The sequence below is a fragment of the Nelumbo lutea genome, chromosome 8 (assembly GCF_056320005.1).
Source record: "Nelumbo lutea isolate HS-2025 chromosome 8, American lotus-T2T, whole genome shotgun sequence".
In the NCBI taxonomy this organism is placed as follows: Eukaryota; Viridiplantae; Streptophyta; class Magnoliopsida; order Proteales; family Nelumbonaceae; genus Nelumbo; species Nelumbo lutea.
This window is the reverse complement of record NC_142691.1, coordinates 17,660,562-17,677,675: the sequence shown is the minus strand read 5'-3', so window position 1 is coordinate 17,677,675 and position 17,114 is coordinate 17,660,562. Positions and strand designations below refer to the sequence as shown.

The window sequence follows — 17,114 nt, the reverse complement described above, 5'->3', positions numbered from 1 at the left end:
AATAGCCAAGTGAGATGACCCAGGTCTGTATTCCCAACGCCTAGTAATCAATCCATTTACAGTTCTCGTATGAACATTTCAAGGATACCCCTAGTAACGGCCCAAAATCATTAAAGTTCCAACTTCCACATTACATAGATGTTCCACACTCGGAAATCGGAATAAAACCACTTTACAGGTTCAGAAGCGTAATATCCGATTCAAGTCCATAAACCATGAATTAGCTGAAGAAAAAAACAGCTACATAAACACAAAAACCATGTGAAGCAAAAGCAGGTTGAACGGTGCAACCCAAATAAACCATATATACAATTCCCATAGCTCCAGAGAAGCGCACCTGTAGATCATGCCAAGGAAGTATATTTACACTTTCTGGTTCATTGCTTGCAAGAAAGCTTCACACATGGCAGATTCTTGCTTTCCCCACACTTGAGAAATATTTACACCATGTACATGGTTGTTCACCAATTGTTGTAAGGATATTTACATAGAATCGTCTCATGCTTAATTGAGAACTACTCAGGTCGAACACTTATAAGATTAGGGAGGAAAATTGTCTGAAGCTTCTTCATTTCACTAGCTGTGACCTTGCATGATTCCAGAGTCAGCGACCTTAAGTTCTTTAAATGCCTCAAATGCTGCAATCCCGCATTGGTTATACGTGAATTTGAAACATTAAGGGAGACCAACGCAGTCAGTCCTGTATTTTACACGATGCTAGAATTAGAAACATGTAATAAACTTGAGATGCAGCACTAGTGACAAGTTAAGAACAAGGGCCCATGCATATGGCATTGGACAGACGGAATGGCAGAATGCAGCCGACCCCATATAATTTAAGGGGATCCATCCCTCTCAAATCTCAGTTTCATGGATTCTATGTACATTTTTTGGTCCAAAAGCAAGCAATTGGACGAAGGAAGTGATCCATATGCACATACACCGTCTGGATTGACTACATATCCCAAGTCATAAAAACATGCCATAGATCACAGCAATTGGCCAGTCAAGTATTTGGCAGAGGAAACTCCCAGCTCGACCTACCATTGAATTGTTCCACATGTACTGCATAAATACGATGGGAACTCCTACCCTGATGTCCTCTGTAAATTTTAAACGAATATAAATAAAGAACAATTCTTCAGCTTCATGAAAGTGAGCATACCTGAAATCAATTCCAAGGTTTTGTCTGTGAGGTTGCAGTTTTGTGACAAATTTAGTAGTGCCAAGGAAGTAAGATCCTTGATATTCTTCACACCAACATCAGTTAACCCTCCACCACATATCTCTAGGGAGCGGAGGTTCTTGAAATCTGATAAAGCACAAAAACAATTATTCAAGGTGAATAATTGAAAGAACCCAATGGTTTAATTGATGAGATATACTGATACACATATATCAGTGTTTTCATGATTTGATTTCATTTAATATTGAATTGATTCTTGATGTTAGATGACTCGGCTATATCAACCAGTGAAACTTCCCAGTGCACCTCAGCCTCGTTAGCCATAATATAAGGAATGCCTCAACCATTGAATCAGAATTAAAGGTACATAGAAATTGAGTATAATTTCTCCATTGGAACTTATTTTATTATATTTGTAATTTTGTACTGAAGAAAGTATTTTTATTTTATATGTTGCTTTCTAACCATGGGTATATGTGAAGTTTATTACTCTCAATATATAATAGAAAAGGGGCTTCATACGCATCCCAAGATTGACTCTCTCAGTAAATAAATAATAAAAATTCTCACCTTAACAGTTTGTTCAATACTAACCCATATGAAAGATGATGAGAAGTAAATATTCAAGTGAATAAGATAAACATGTAAATGATAAGAAAATCAGCATATGGCCCTGCTTCTGTCAACTATTAGCATGTATCAAGAAAGCCTGAAAATGCAGGCACTACTTGTGCTCTCATAATATTTTCCCAACCAAAAGCCTGCTAACAATTCTGAAGACTATTAGACTAGTAATGTTAATGCCATTTATTTTTGTGCATGCAGACGGGTATGACCTTAAGCAAAAACCAGAACAGTATAGTTTTCTTATGAAACATTTGTATACTAGGAAGTACAAAATCTGGGGATTCCAATCACATGCATGAAAACATGTAATAATTTCCTTCTTTCCCTCTTATAACTTTTTGATAGGCATTGCAAGGATTCATTCACATCCACGAATAAACGAAATAGTAGATAGTTAGTCTAACTTACAGCGCAAACAGTTCGTTCCAAAGTCTGTAATTCGAGCCCCAAAAAGATCCAGATGGGTCAACCCAGTCAAATCTGCAACAGCAAATGCAGTGAAATTTGAAATTTTTATGAACAGTGAAATTTGAAGTATTCATTCACATACACTTATAGAATATATGTAAAATATGTACACCAAAAATTCTCAAAAGAATTCTAGTACATCACTACACACTAGGTAAAAATATGCACCATAGCACCAAGTGCTATCTAAGTGGATAAAATGACTTAAAAATAGAATTCAAAGTATATACAAAATATGGACCCAAAAAAAAAAAAAACTCAAGAATTCCATTACATCACTACACTATCTAGGTAAAAATATGCAGCATATACCAGGTGCTATCCAAGTGGAAAACAATGACTTGAAAATAGAATGAGCCACTGAGACTATCCATTAGCATTTGAGCTTTCGTTGGCTGAGAGGCTTGAACTCAGTTCAAAATTTTCAATTACAAAAGTGACCACAGAGAGTGCTTTCTTTTCCACAAGGTATCAAACTTATTCTGATTAGACTTCCTACGTGTGAGTTGCATTGAAAACTGGAGCTGCCAATTGTCAGATTCTTGAGCACGCAAATCTAAGACTGAGCTCTGTGCCTCTAGAATCCATGGTAGGAATATGTAAGAACAATGGTTATGAACTTTTTGCTACTCCATTACAACATTTTTATTGCGCAATTTGGAAGTCTTGAACTACCAAGGAAATATGCATCTAGCAAACAACATAACCATACAACTCGAGAAAAGAAAATAAATTCTGAAGAGCCAAGTAAAAAATAGAAAAGATTACAGCTCCTTATTTCACATGTATCTCTAGATTAGAGAACAATATATATACGCAAAAGCACAGTACATTTTCAAGTTGGATAAGTTATAAACATGCTTACTTGTAAGAGCCGCCAGACCAGTATCTGTAATTTGGCGAGCATCTAGATTAAGTGACTTGAGAGATGTCAATCCGGATAGCTTTCTTAAACCATTATCCGTAACCACAGTAAATGACAAATTTATACTTTCCAGGTTAACTAAACCTACAGGAGAGAACCAACCAATTAGGCTTTAAGTATATGATGTGAACCAAACAACAAATCAAACCCATGGTTAATCATTATAAGAATCAACCTTCAGATAAGAACCAGATATGTCTACTCTAACAAAACTGTCAACCACAGAATTCACTGATCATGGGGTCCAAGTGTCCAACTAGGGGTGATATCATGGTCTAAGAGCTTAATAGTGTGAGGATAGCCTTGCTAAGCTTTTGTACATCCTTCCCCTTTCTTTTGCAATAAAAGTTATCATTTTCTCAAAAAAATTATTCAATTTGAGTTAAAATACAAATTTCATTTTATTATTTTTCTTATTTGTTAGGGTTCAACCAACATGTATAGTGTCTTGAACCCTTGGAAGACTTCAAAACCTGAGATAATAAGCATGGAAGAACTCAAAATTTTGTCCAACACATATTGAATATTTCTTCTTCTTCATCCTCTTTCATCCTTTCTTTTCCTTCCTTTCCTAGGACAAAAATAGAGGCTCAGCCCCTCTATTTTCTGAAATTTCTTTTCTTTCTTCCATTTTTTTCATGAATACGTTTATCTTTTATGTTTTAAATGAATTTTATACATTTTTTCAGAGATCGTAAACAATTAATAATGAAAGATGGTCGGTGTTAGCTATGGAACCTAGGGAATTGTCCTAGGGTTCATGGTTTTTATTCAGAAAACAAAAAGCCATTGCCTAGGCAACTAGGTGATAGGGCACCCCCTATCACCTAGCATAACCTTGATACATTGAAATGTATGCCTCTAAGGTTCACTTCCTTTCTTCGACAATCAAGAAAAGCAAAGATAGCTTAACATGTGGAGCAATGAGTAGGCATGGCCACAGCACTTTCTTTTAGACCCTCCAATATAAATCACCCAGTGAGTACTTACCTGGGTGATTTGGTTCAATGTATTCACATGGTCACAACACTTGCAACCCTCTAATAAAACACAAATATGCTATTAATGAAGCAAAAAACCAAATTATCCACTATCTAGTGAGTGCCTGTTGTTGCTACCCCAAATGACACACTGACAACCCGCTAACATATGAGAAAATGGAGATTGCCTCTAGGGTCTACCACCTGACCATGACAATTTAGAAATAACCAGGATAGCTTAACATGTTGAATGATTAGTTCAAACAACCACACCACTTTGATTCGACTGTCCAATGAAACACAAGCATGCTATCAATCAAATGAAAATCCAAATCACTGAAATGCGTATATGCTTGGGTAATTTGATTTTGATAAGTTCACACAGTCACAAAACTTTCTTGGAACCCTACAATAAAATAGGCATGCTAACAATCAAATGAAAAATCATATAACCCAATGAGTGCATACCTTTTTTCTACCCCAAAATGACATAAAAATATATAGAGACTACCATGTGTTGTGATGTGTTCACATGGTCAGAATACATTTTTTGACCTTCCAGTAAAACACTAAGTCAAAAGAAAAACCAAATCATTTAGTGAGTGCATGCTTAGGTGGTTTGAATTCAATGACTTCACGTGGTCACAACACTTTCTTGTGACCCTCCAATAAGTCACTAAAATGCTAATAATCAAATTTAAAACCAAATCACCTTGCAAATGCATGTCTAGATGATTTAGTTTCTATTAGTCCACACGGTCACAACATTTTCTTGCACCTCTCCGATAAAATATTGACATTCTATCCATCAAATGAAAGACAGAATTACCTAGTGAGTGCATGCTTGTTGTTACCCAAAGTGATATACAAACTACCTACTATCATATGAAAAAATTGAGACTACCTCTAGGATCTACTACCTTGCTAGTTGATCAAAAATAAAGATCAACTAGGAATATAAAAAAAGTACGAAGCTACTAGGAATATAAAAAAAATACGAAGCTAGCCTAACATGTGGAACAATGAGTTCACATAATCATAACATTTTCTTGTGGCCTCTAAAAAAACCCAAACACGCTAAAAGTCGAAGTATAAATCAAATCACCCAGTGAGTGCATGCCTAGGTGATTTACTTTTCATAAGAGCACAGCCACAACAATTTCTTGTGACCATCCAGTTAAACACAAACATGCTACCATCAATCAAATAAAAAACCAAATAACCTAGATAAGGCATGTATACTATTGCTATACCAAATGATACAAGAACAACCCACTATCATAAATAGAGACTAACTCTATGGTATAGTACCTAATTATGACAATCAGGTAATACCAAGGTAGGTTAACATGTAGAGTGACACCTAGGCGATAAGGTGCCCATGGAGGATCACCTCACTTAATTGCCAAGATATATTTTACACGGTGCTCTTAGATACTTTTATATTCTTAACTTTCTAAGATTATAATAATAAGATGTACATTATTAAACTAAATTATTCAGTTTGATTTAAAATACTAGTTTCCTTTTATTGTTTTTTAATTTGTTAGGGTTCAATTAAGATGTATATTATCTTGAACCGTCAAAAACTTCAAAGCCTGAGCTAATAAGAATGGAAGAACTCAAAATGTTGTCCAATCAACACAAATTGATTTTCTTCTTCCTTTCTTTTCTTTTCTTCTTTTCCTAGGACAAAAAATGGAGGCTCAGCCCCTCTATTTTCTGAAATTTATTTTCTTCCATTTTTTCATAAATATGATGATTTTCTATGTTTTAAATAATGTTTATACATTTTTTATGAAGATTATAAACAATAGCCAAAGATGTTGCTGCTTGATATGGAACCTGGGGAATTACCCTAGGATTCACACTTTTTATTCAAAAAAATCCCATCACCTAGATGACTAGGCAAGGCAACAAGGCACCCCCTATCACCTAGCCTCACATGGGCACCAGAAAACCATGGGGCCAAGTTGGGCCAAATTTGGGCCCATGTCATCTAATGAAAATTTTAATTATTTATAAAATTTTAAATTACATCACATATAATACATAAAAAAATATTGCACAAGCTCAAGCTAGGCTAGGCTTTGGGCCAGTGGCACAAAAAATAAGGCATGGTCCTCATTTAATTCCTAGACTTAATTTGGCTTGGCTTATCTATCCTTTTGTAGATGAAGGGAAGGCCTTCATTCCCATTGTTGAGCAATGTGGGACTTGAAACAACAGTCAATGGTGAGTGTTACCATTGAGTGTTGTCCCAAGTCCACCATTGCTTAGAAATGGGAATGAAGGCCTTGCCTAGGAGGACAATTCTCATAGTTAAGTTAACTCGTGTTGGCACATGAGTTGGCATGCGTCAACTAATGAGTATTTATATGTTAGAAGTTTTATATTTTATTTAGTTGGCCACAGAAAAGAGGAAGAGTCATGTGGAGATGTGTCAGGGCTGCTGTGTGTTGGACTATCTGGGAAGAAAGGAACTAGAGAGTTTTTTCAGATAGAGGAAGAAGTCTACAAGATGTTCTGGAGGTGGTCCATTTTAGAGTGTTGCATTGGCTCAAGTCTCTAGAGTTGTTTAAAGACTTTACAGCGGCTGATTTGATTAGAAATTAGAAGGAAATTGCAAGCTCAGCTCCACATTCCTCTACCTACTTGGACTCCTCCTTCTAGTAGTTTCTTCAAATTAAACTTTGATGGAAATAGCATTGGAAATCCAGGTCTCTCAGGTATTAGGGGTGTTCTAAGAAATGAGGAGGGTATGGTAACTGCTCTTTTTTCTGGACCAATTGGAGTGGGTTATTCTCTCCAGGCTGAGATTTCATCTGTTTTGGAAGGAGTTCAAAGGGTTTTAAAGAGCTGAACATCACTAAACTGGTCATAGAGGGAGATTATAAACTAGTGGTGGGCTGGCTGAATGAAGACTCTGCTGGTCTCTGGAACTATAGTAATGAGAAGAGGAAATTTAAGTGGCTGACTAAGGATATTGAAATAAAATTGAATTGGGTAAAAAGTGTTATATAGTTTTGTATGCCCTTAGCTTCAATCAAAATGATGTACTTTATGAGTTTATTGTAAATGAATAAAAGTGCATATTTGATTCATGTTCCCTTAGTATGTTTCTGTGTAATACCCTTAAACTGGACACTTAATGAGACTCGTGTTAGTTTAGAATGTTCACAGCCAGTGGGTGGGTCTGAGGAGACCTATCCTGACAAGGCTGACACTGTGGTGCCACCAAATCGGTTGGGGTGGCTTGTCTCAGCTACCGGAGTGAGACCCTAGGCACATACAGTGTGGTATTAATTGAATCTTTGAACTGGACCAGATTTCCGGTATTGCCCTGGACCTTGGAGATTGATGGGCAAAACTGGAAAGTTACAGCCAACCCCTAGACTCGATTATGATACTGCACTAGGTGTCGGATTGGGCTGTCTTTGATGTACCAATCAGTGAGATCCTTAGCGGGGGTCAAAACCTGGGTATCTTGGGATAGTCTGAGAATTCATCTGAGTGGGTGATCATAGTGACAGGATCAGCCCCTTTGTCGGACAAAGGTAATGATCGGGGATGCACTCTCACTGATGGAAACCAAGACTGCCGGCAACCGATTTCAATTGTTGAGATTTGTTTTGCAAAATATATTTTATATGAGATATAAAAGTATATATATTATGATTTTAAAATGATTTGCAAAAAGTTTTAATTCTCGGGATCCATGCTAGAGAGAGTGCAACACTGTTCCTTGCAGCCGAGGGAGAGGTCCTCTCTTGTTGGGCAGTGTATGATCATTATGGGCTGAGAGGTTAAGTGTAAGACCATTGAGGATAATACCTGATGGGCTAATCTTGCATCTGCCCACAGTCCCTGGGTGTTACAAGGTGGCTTGGCCCAGGGACCACTTAGGGTAAGTGTTGGGCCCATAGAGCCCATCTGATGGGTTTCAGGGGGTGCACTGTCTATATCAGTGTATTCGTCCAGGCCTTGTAACAAAGGCTGGGCTGAACCCAGGTGGCTGATGTGTAAATCAATGTTTGGGTCCCACGCCATACAAGGAAGCCCAACTGGGCAGCAGTTTGGAAGGCTAAATGAATACATAACCCTAAATGGGCCTTAAGCCCATTTCAAACTGGGCTAATTTGATTAGTCACTTAAGGGGCGAATTCTGAGATAAGATCAGCTGATAGGATTGGGCCCACACCCTATCCACTCAGAGAGTCCAAGATTTAAATGAGATTTAGATCTGGAAACTTCCTAATCAGATTAGAAGATGGCTTATCTAATCTATAGATAAGATAAGGATTATCCCATATCTTAAAGGGACTTCTAATCCAGATATGATTTGGGTTAGCAACTCCTAATGGAATTGGGAGCTGATCCCTTTAAGTCTATAAAAGGAAGAGGGGGCGGCAGTCTAAAAGATTGGTGGGAGTTGTATTCACAAGCCGTCCGGGTGATTCTTGAGAAGGATCAAGTTCTTTTGGAAGAACACTGCTGATTCTGCTCCACCCTGCACTGTGCCATCTTCAGTGGGAGCAGATTTTGGATCCTACCTTGGGCGTGAACACCTCCATTGAGAGATATTATTTCTCTGTATCAGGTATTATCTCTCCCTATTCCTTTTGGTTCAGATCTAGTTCAATTTATGGTTCAAGAATGATCCTTGAAAATATGATTTTCTAAATAGGGAATTTGATTCCCAGTTGCAGGGAGAGAAAAAATTTTAAAATTCGCCCCCCTTATTCCACAATCTTTGGGCGTCCATATGATGGATTTCCTATCCCTTCAAAAAGAAGTGCTAACTCCTTTTCTGATGGGTTATCCAAACAAGGGGTGACTAGGGACTCTATGTTTTGGGCTCATTTGTAATCTTGTTTTCTTTGTTTGTTTTGTCTTTTGGTGGGGGAGTTAAGAGAGCTTATCTTAATGAAAGTTACGAGTTATTCATCAAAAACAGTTTTATAAAAATAAAATGAAATATACATGCATATATATTAGTACATCACATATACAATATATAATAAAGATATAATACAGATAATATTATATATAATACATAATATAATATATTATAATATGAAAATATTATGTAAAATTATATTATATTGCAAGTCAAGCCAGGCCTAGGCCTGGAAATTTGCAAGCTAGGCCCAGACAAGAATGATCACCCCTAGGTCCAACCAAATCAGATGCTCATCTGCCATGCTAACAATCTAGTCTCTTGGATATGATGGCAGAACATCAATGGATCATTCAACCAAAGCTATTTGAGACCCAAAATAGGTTGAAAGTAATTTGATAGTTGATACAATGATTTGAGATCTATAATGAGCTCGAGAATGCTTTGATACATGTTAACACTAGTTATCAAAGAAAAAATAAAAGATAGATGTTATACTACACTGCTTAAATAGTTGGAAGAATATTGCATTATTTATATGTTGTTTCTATGAACCAAATACCCTTCAAAAGTTTCCAACTATAACTGAAGAATTCTAATCTACGATTTACTGATCTAAGACTTCTACAGAAATAGAGCTTCCTAAAAGTAGAATCTGGAGCTTCATCAAAGTTATGAGTATGGACCTAAAAGAAGTGAGTAGTGAGTTTGCTGGAATCATGATGTGGACCTAGTAGTGAACATTTCGGCCATCACTTAGCTTCTGTAATTGGTGGCCCTATATGAACAGGATAAAGCAACATCAGGCAAAATTTCCTCAACTTGTCACCTATTGGACCTACCTCTAGGTTCCCATTAAATGATAGTTAACGAGAAACATAAATACGGTGAGATAAGCAAGCAGAAAGAGAAGAAAAACACAAGTAGCAAGATACAACTCCACATAAAGTTATAGTTGAATCAAAACCAAGGCTAGAGAAATGATGTTGTGCCCAAAAGCAGCTCACATAAACTCAAATTTACACAAACAATTAATGCTTTACAAGCACCTCCCCAATGTTAATATTGAATGTAAAAAATTCAAATTCTCTGATCAGTAAAACTAAAGGCCATCACAGAATACCAAAGCACGAAACTAACACCACAATAAATTAAAAGTGACATTATAAGCAGGGGGTACTCATATCCTATATATGGAAAGATGTTATCTAACCAGACAGATGGCGCAGCCCATGGCTCCCAACTTCAGTATCAGACAACTCCAGAATTCTCAAGTGCAGAAGGCCTGGGCTTCAGAAGCCAAAACATAAACATGTAAACATCAGAATCACTTACATATTTCATCTTAGAATAAATTTTTTCTTTAACTTGAAAGGTCATATGGTATATTGTCACAAAATTTTCCTTCACTTGAAAACACAGGAACATTATTAAGTGCTCCATTATAAATCACTTGAGAAGATTTTTTCTTTTTGGTGGAAACTGTTCAGTTCTATTAATTTGTCAAGAAAAAATGAAGTGTGTACAATGAGAATATCCCTATTGATAGACCCCTTCAATTACATTTATATCATCCCATCTTCTTGTAATATAACCCCTCAATACAACTGATTTCTGCTCACTCCTTGCCTAGCTGTTAGCCAATCTATCAATCCACTTGAATGACAATCTTAGCTCCCTAGCCAAATTTCTTACCACTTGAGAGTAATAGGCACCACTGATCTACTAGGTAAGAAGATGAGACATAAATGTCAGCAGGAAAAAAAGTAGAGAAAAATATCTGCAATGCGAATTTTCTCTTTTTAGATGATTAGCAATGAGCAAAGGAATTTCATTATCACCAGTAAAATAGGCATCACTGATCTAGTCAACCTGGCACAAACAAAGTTATTAATATGATTTTCTTTGGCAAAAAAGGACAAGATAATAGTATTTATTGCACCATGTGAAAAGGAGAAAGTCTCTGGAAGGATGTATAATCTAAAATGTTGCACAAGACCCATGGACAGATAGCTCATAAGCTCATTTTTTACAAAGAACTAGACAAGCAATAAGCTGCCAATTTATGAAAATCTATAGCGGTGCTGGATTGAGCAAGACTATCAGCTGCAGAGTTCAGCTCCTTAGGAATCCACTGTAGCTAAACTATCAATCATGGTAAGATCTCCTAGATTTCATTAACTTGATAAGCAATATGCCAATAGGCATATAACAAATACCCCAACAAAAAAGGATAAGAACTCCACAAAGAAACAAAACCACCGGGAGAAACTACCATCCCAAAATAGACAAAAAGACTCAGTCCAACTGCTCGATCCTTGAGAACTGATGAGGAGAGAGACCCCACAACACCCCACACAGCATAACCCCTCAAGAGCCTACGCTACTAGGCAACTACCCCTTCCCCACCCCCCTTTTTTTTTATCAATAACAAGAAACTTTATTAAACATATGAAACTATGTGAAGCTTAGGTACAAAGGGGAGGTAAAAAGACTTGACTCCCCACCAAAGAATACAAGGAAATTTCAAAAATTATCCCCAAAAGTCGAAACCCTATCCACCCCTTGCTTTGCTAACCCATCAGCAAAAGAATTAGCAGTTCTTTTCACCTAGTTGTAATGAACCACAACATCCCTACTCAGCCAGTTAAATTTATTCTTCTCATTGTTATAACTCCATAATCCACTGCTTCCCCCCTTTAGCCACCTAATCACCACCTCCGAGTCACCTTCAAGAACCAAACATCTGATGTTCAACTCCCTTGCTCTTTGGATACCTTCTAGGGCTGTGAAGATCTCAGCCCTAAGAGAGTCTCCTTCCCCAATTGGGCCTGAGAATATAGCAATAATAGCCCCCGCCTCATTCCTGAATACTCCCCCAATCCTAGAAGGCCCTGGGTTCCTTATATAGCTACCATCAAAATTCAATTTTATGAACCCAAGGAGGAGGGGACCCAAAGGACTACAGGTCCTCTTACAGAGGGCAGAGGAAGCTATCTCCTTCCAATTTCTCACCACATCAGCCACAGAATAATCAGAGAACAATTCCATAGTTTTCAACCAATGTGACACCCTTAACAGGATTAGATCTAATAATTTTCCAATGGTTCTTTCCTTATCTGAAAATATTCGTGAGTTTCTTTCTTCCCATAGAGACCAACACAATGCAGCCCTAATGCTTCTCCACATAGTCTTCCCTCTCTTCTTCAGCCATATGAAAAAAGATGGAGAGAACAAGCTTTGGACACCCCCAGGGGGAATCCAAACACACCCAAAAAGGGAAAAGACTAACTCCCAAACTGATTTAACAACCGAACAAGTGACCATAAGGTGGTAACCAGTTTCCCCATCAGCTTTACAGAGAGTACATCTATTAGGAAGTAAACAATAGTTGGGTCTCTTCTTCTGAAGTAGGTCATTTGTGTTAATTCTTTCCAGGAAAGTTTCCCAACAAAAACAGAAGGCCATAGTGAATCTGTTTGGCCTAGGGGCTTTAGATCTATTCATTGAAAACACTACCTTTTTTTTTCTCTTCAAAATTTTTTTTCCAATCGAAAAGTGATCTTCTCATTCCTCAATTCAACTCTAGCTAGACAGAAAAGCACATAGTCCTCAACTTCAACTTTCCTTGCATATAATGACTGCATGTAGAGGGCAACGAATGAGAAGATGATAGTGGGAAGATTTTTAGTGGAGGAGATGGAGTTCGTGCAGGCAGGTCAGTGGAGGAGATCCTTGAAGATAGAAGTAAAAAATCTCCAGTTCGAAGAGATGAGAATCAAGGGGAAGGTAAGCCTGAAGGTAAGGGAAGTGAAAAAGGGTACAATATTGCTGGAAGGATTAGAAGTGATCGAGTGGCTAAGAGAGTTCATAGCTGGAGCCTATTCAAAAGGTAAGCAGATAAACTAGCAGGATTTTAGTACACTAGAAGGGAGAAGATATGTTGTTGAATGTAAGAGGAATAGAAAGGGGTTCTTCATAGCTTTGGCTGAATTTTTTGGTAAGGGACAAAGGCAACTGGTGTGTCTACCAGCAGGAAAACAGAACCAAGGTTGGGGAGAAGTTGACTGGCTGCTCAAAGAGTCCTTAGCTCAAAGAGTAGCAAATGAGAAAAAAGCCTCCATAAGGGAGGAGAAAGCATATCTCAGCAACAGTAGGGTAGAACAAGGGCCATTGGTCATGGCAAAAACAAAAGGCCATTGCAGAATGGTGGGAGGTCTAGAGAGAGAGGAGTGGGATAGTAAGTTTGTGATACAAGCCAAGGAAAAGGTTAATGATTGGAGGAGGGTTGCTGACTTACTGGCAACCAGGTTGAAGTTGAAGAGTGTTTTCATAGTAACCCCTTCGATAACTGTAAAGCCATCCTAGATCCAATAGAGAATGATTTGGAAATATCAGCTATCAATGTTCAAGCTGAGTTCGGATCATTCACAGCCTTCAAATGGAATCCAACACCCAACTCCAATGATTTTTTTGTCAAAGATGGTGTGGTGGTGCGTGTAATAGGCTTGCCATTCGATCTATGGAAACAAGAAATAGCATAGTCTATAGCTGTGTTGTGTGGAGGAATCTTGAAAGGTGCTTTCTAGGGTGATCTCTACTCAGTAGCAATCATGCTAAGTGGTGTGAAGCCAGATGAAATTCCACGAAAGGTAGAGGTACGAACAAAGGGAGCTTTGTCTCTGTTTGGTTAGCTTCCTCCATTGAAGCAGGGTTGTGGAAGGAGGCTCGTATGGTAGGAGGGGAGAAGGAGGAAGAAGAAACACTACGTGGACTTGCGAGATTGGGTAATTCAAATGGGAAGGGATGTTTCACTAAGAAAGGCCAACAAATTCTGGGAAGCCAAAAAGCTTTGGGGGTAGTTGGAAGGTCAAACCTGGAGAAAGCAACGAAAGGTTATGACAAATGGCAGATCCTTTGCAAAGGTGGTGTCAAGGGAAACAAACAAAAATATTCTAGTGTTGAAAGGGAGAGGGCTGAACCAGCAACCTCAGACAGGGAAGGTTGCTGGTTCGACCATTAAAACAGGGGGGCGTGACTCTTTAAGTGGTCACGTGGGATGAAAAGAAGGGCCCAATCGAGTGGATCCCTTTTATGGTGGGCCAGAAAAGGCATCTCAAGTAAAGGCCTTAAAGTTGGGCTCCTAAAGTCTTGAGCCCAAGGCCCATTACATGATAGATGGGCCGAGGGACACGATAAGTAAGCATGTGACTGGGAGGAGGGATGAGCTAATAGACGAGATAAAGTGTCTATCTTCTTCAACCTCGAACCCCTCCTCTCGATTGAACAGATCAGGTGCAAAAAAATCTCAAGACTCGTAGTCTCGAGGCTCTCTACGGTGGGTCCCATCCAACCTGGCGAACCGTCTCTCACCAGATAGGCGCAACCCGAGATACCTGAAGCCTAGTGATGAGAACAGAACAGGACTTGAAGATTGGTTGAGTGAACAAAACAGCAATGACGATTCTGATAGAGATGAAACACTAAGTCTAGGAAGTCTGTCTTCGAAAAGCAACAATGATTTTCTTGAAATAGAAAGTTTGCATACAGAGCAGTTGTTTTTAGAGGAAGAGACTAGAGAGGCAAGTGGCGGGAAGACTAGAAATGGTGAAGAAAATGGTTCTAAAGCTGTGAAAACACCTCCTCCCTTCGTCGAGGGAGCTGACCCTGAGTCTAATGAATTACAGGATGTTAGTGGAGAGGGACAAGAATCGGCCGTGAGGAATGGATGTGGGTTTTCCAGTGTCGGAAACACAGAGAAAGGTTTTCCAAGTGGGTAGGTCGTCAGGAAGTGATTCTTTCACCATGTCTACTTCACAACCTTGTCCTAAAAGGGGAAAGGCCTTAAAACCATTTGCCGCCTGTCAGCAAGTCATTTCCAATGATTCTAATCCTACCCCCATTCTATCAGTTATAGGTGTCAATTCTGTTTTAGGTACTGACTTGTTTGCTATGCCTGTAACAAATATCCCAGCTTCCCATCCAGGAGGTTCTGATGCAAGAGAGAGGGTGATAGTGGAAGGAGGAGAGAGGGTGTTGGAAGGAGGTAGTAAGGGGGAGGCGGATAGAATTTGGGAGTTGATCTGTACAATGATGGAGGAACAAAATAAAAATGGACTCATAGAAAGATGTTGTAGCCAAAACAAGTGTGAGCAGGGTAAAATTCTTTCTCAAACATTGGCTGGAAAGGATGGAGAAAAGAAAAAGGATGATTGCAGTATTGGGAAGGGGGGGGGGAGAAAGAGGACCAAATAAGAAAAAAAATCTGAAGTGGAAAGGGTAATTTCAGACATTGAGGGGGATTTAGAATTCAGTGGTAGAGGGGATAGAAGGAAGGGCCTAAAATGAGGAGAATATGGCCTCTTATTGGGTCCTTTGCTATTTTGTCTCAATGAAAATTATTAGCTGGAATGTAAGAGGGTTAGGGAGTGCAAGGAAGAGAAGGGCAATCAAAGACCTACTCCCAAGGAAAAAAATCTGATATTGTGTTGTTACAAGAATCCAAACTGATGGAATTAGATGGGAGATGGGAGATGGGTGAGGAGTTTTTGGAGGTCTAGAGGTTTAGGTTGGAGCTCGTCTCCTTCTTGGGGAGCCTTGGGGGGGATTGTAACACTATGGAGGGAGGATGTGGTGGAAGTAGTGGAAGAATTGATAGGGAGATTCTTAGTTTCCATTAAGTGCAAGAATGTAGAAAATGGGTGTGTATGGGTCTTAACCAATGTTTATGGCCCTAATTCCTATAGAGAGAGGAATGAGATGTGGGAGGAACTATATGCAATCAAGGGGCTATGGGATGGTCCTTGGTGCCTGGGCGGGGATTTTAACGTCATTAGATTCTCTGATGAAACCAGTAATCCCCAACAGGTAATCTCTACAAGCATGAGGAAATTTAATGGTTTTATTGAAGATTGTGAACTGAAGGAAATACCTCTGTTGCAAGCCAATTACACTTGGTCCAACCTTCAGGAAACCCCTTTGTGCGCAAAATTGGATAGATTCTTATTTAACCTTGCCTGGGAGAATAGTTTGGAAAACTTGGTTGCTAGAGTGTTACCCAGGGTCACCTCCGATCACTGTCCTATCCAAATAGGAACTGAGTCTTTTCCTATAGGACCCAAACCTTTTAGATTCAAAAATATGTGGCTTACCCATCCAGATTTTGCGAAAAAAGTGAAGGAGTGGTGGGGTGAGGAGGAGAGGGGGGTAAGATGGAAGGGGATCAAGTTCCATAAGAAATTAAAAAGGTTGAGAGCCAAAATAAAATAGTGGAATAGAGATCAGTTTGGCAGAATTGAGGAGCAAAAATTGGGCCTAATCTCTCGAATAGAGAATTTGGATGTAAAGGAATCTCACGTGGGCTGACCGAGGTGGATAGTGTTAAGGAGGCAATTAAAAAAGGATTTGGAAGAAGTGTTATTGAGGGAAGAAATCAGTTGGACACAAAAATCTAGACACAAGTGGATTAAGGAAGGCGATGGGAACACTAGATTCTTCCATGATTTGGCAAATGGGAGATGAAAAAAGAATTTTGTGACCAAGCTAGAGATAGGAGAGGAGGTGATTACCAACCAGGATGACATAGCCAGAAAATTTGTGGACCACTTCAAATCGATTTATACAAGGCCTTTGAGTGAAAGAACAATCATGGAAAGGGTGGATTGGCCAAGAATTGATGGAGTGGCAAGGTGGCTGGAAAGGGATTTCGAGAAAGTTGTCTTTCTAATGGATAGATCCAAGGCTCCAGGTCCAGATGGCTTTACAATGGGTTTTTATCAAGACTGTTGGGAGGTGTTGAAAGAGCATTTAGTTGAAGTCTTTAAGGAATTTGCAGACAATCACACTATAAGCAATGGAATTAATGCCACCTTTTTGGCCTTGATACCTAAGAAGAATGATGCCAACCACCCAAAAGATTACAGGCCTACTGTCACTACTCTATTCTGGTAAATTGTATGGTGAGGGACTTTTTTCCATCTTGCAGGGGTGTCAGGCAAGGGGATCCACTTTCACCTTTCCTTTTTACCT

The 17,114-nt window shown here is 38.8% G+C and overlaps 1 protein-coding gene across 3 annotated transcripts in view; it reads right to left on the bottom strand.

Moving 5' to 3' along the window:
* Positions 1-262: 262 nt before the first annotated feature.
* LOC148843082 (uncharacterized) overlaps positions 263-17,114 on the bottom strand; it is a 39,262-nt gene continuing 22,410 nt past the window's right edge. For all 3 annotated transcript variants that reach the window (XM_088957953.1, XM_088957955.1, XM_088957954.1), the window contains 5 exons: positions 10,300-10,371; positions 3,147-3,290; positions 2,222-2,293; positions 1,166-1,312; positions 263-700 (listed from right to left, as the gene is read on the bottom strand). In XM_088957953.1, coding sequence (XP_088814079.1) covers positions 516-700; positions 1,166-1,312; positions 2,222-2,293; positions 3,147-3,290; positions 10,300-10,371 — 620 coding nt within the window. In that variant the 3' untranslated portion in view covers positions 263-515. The remainder of the gene's footprint in view (positions 701-1,165; positions 1,313-2,221; positions 2,294-3,146; positions 3,291-10,299; positions 10,372-17,114) is intronic.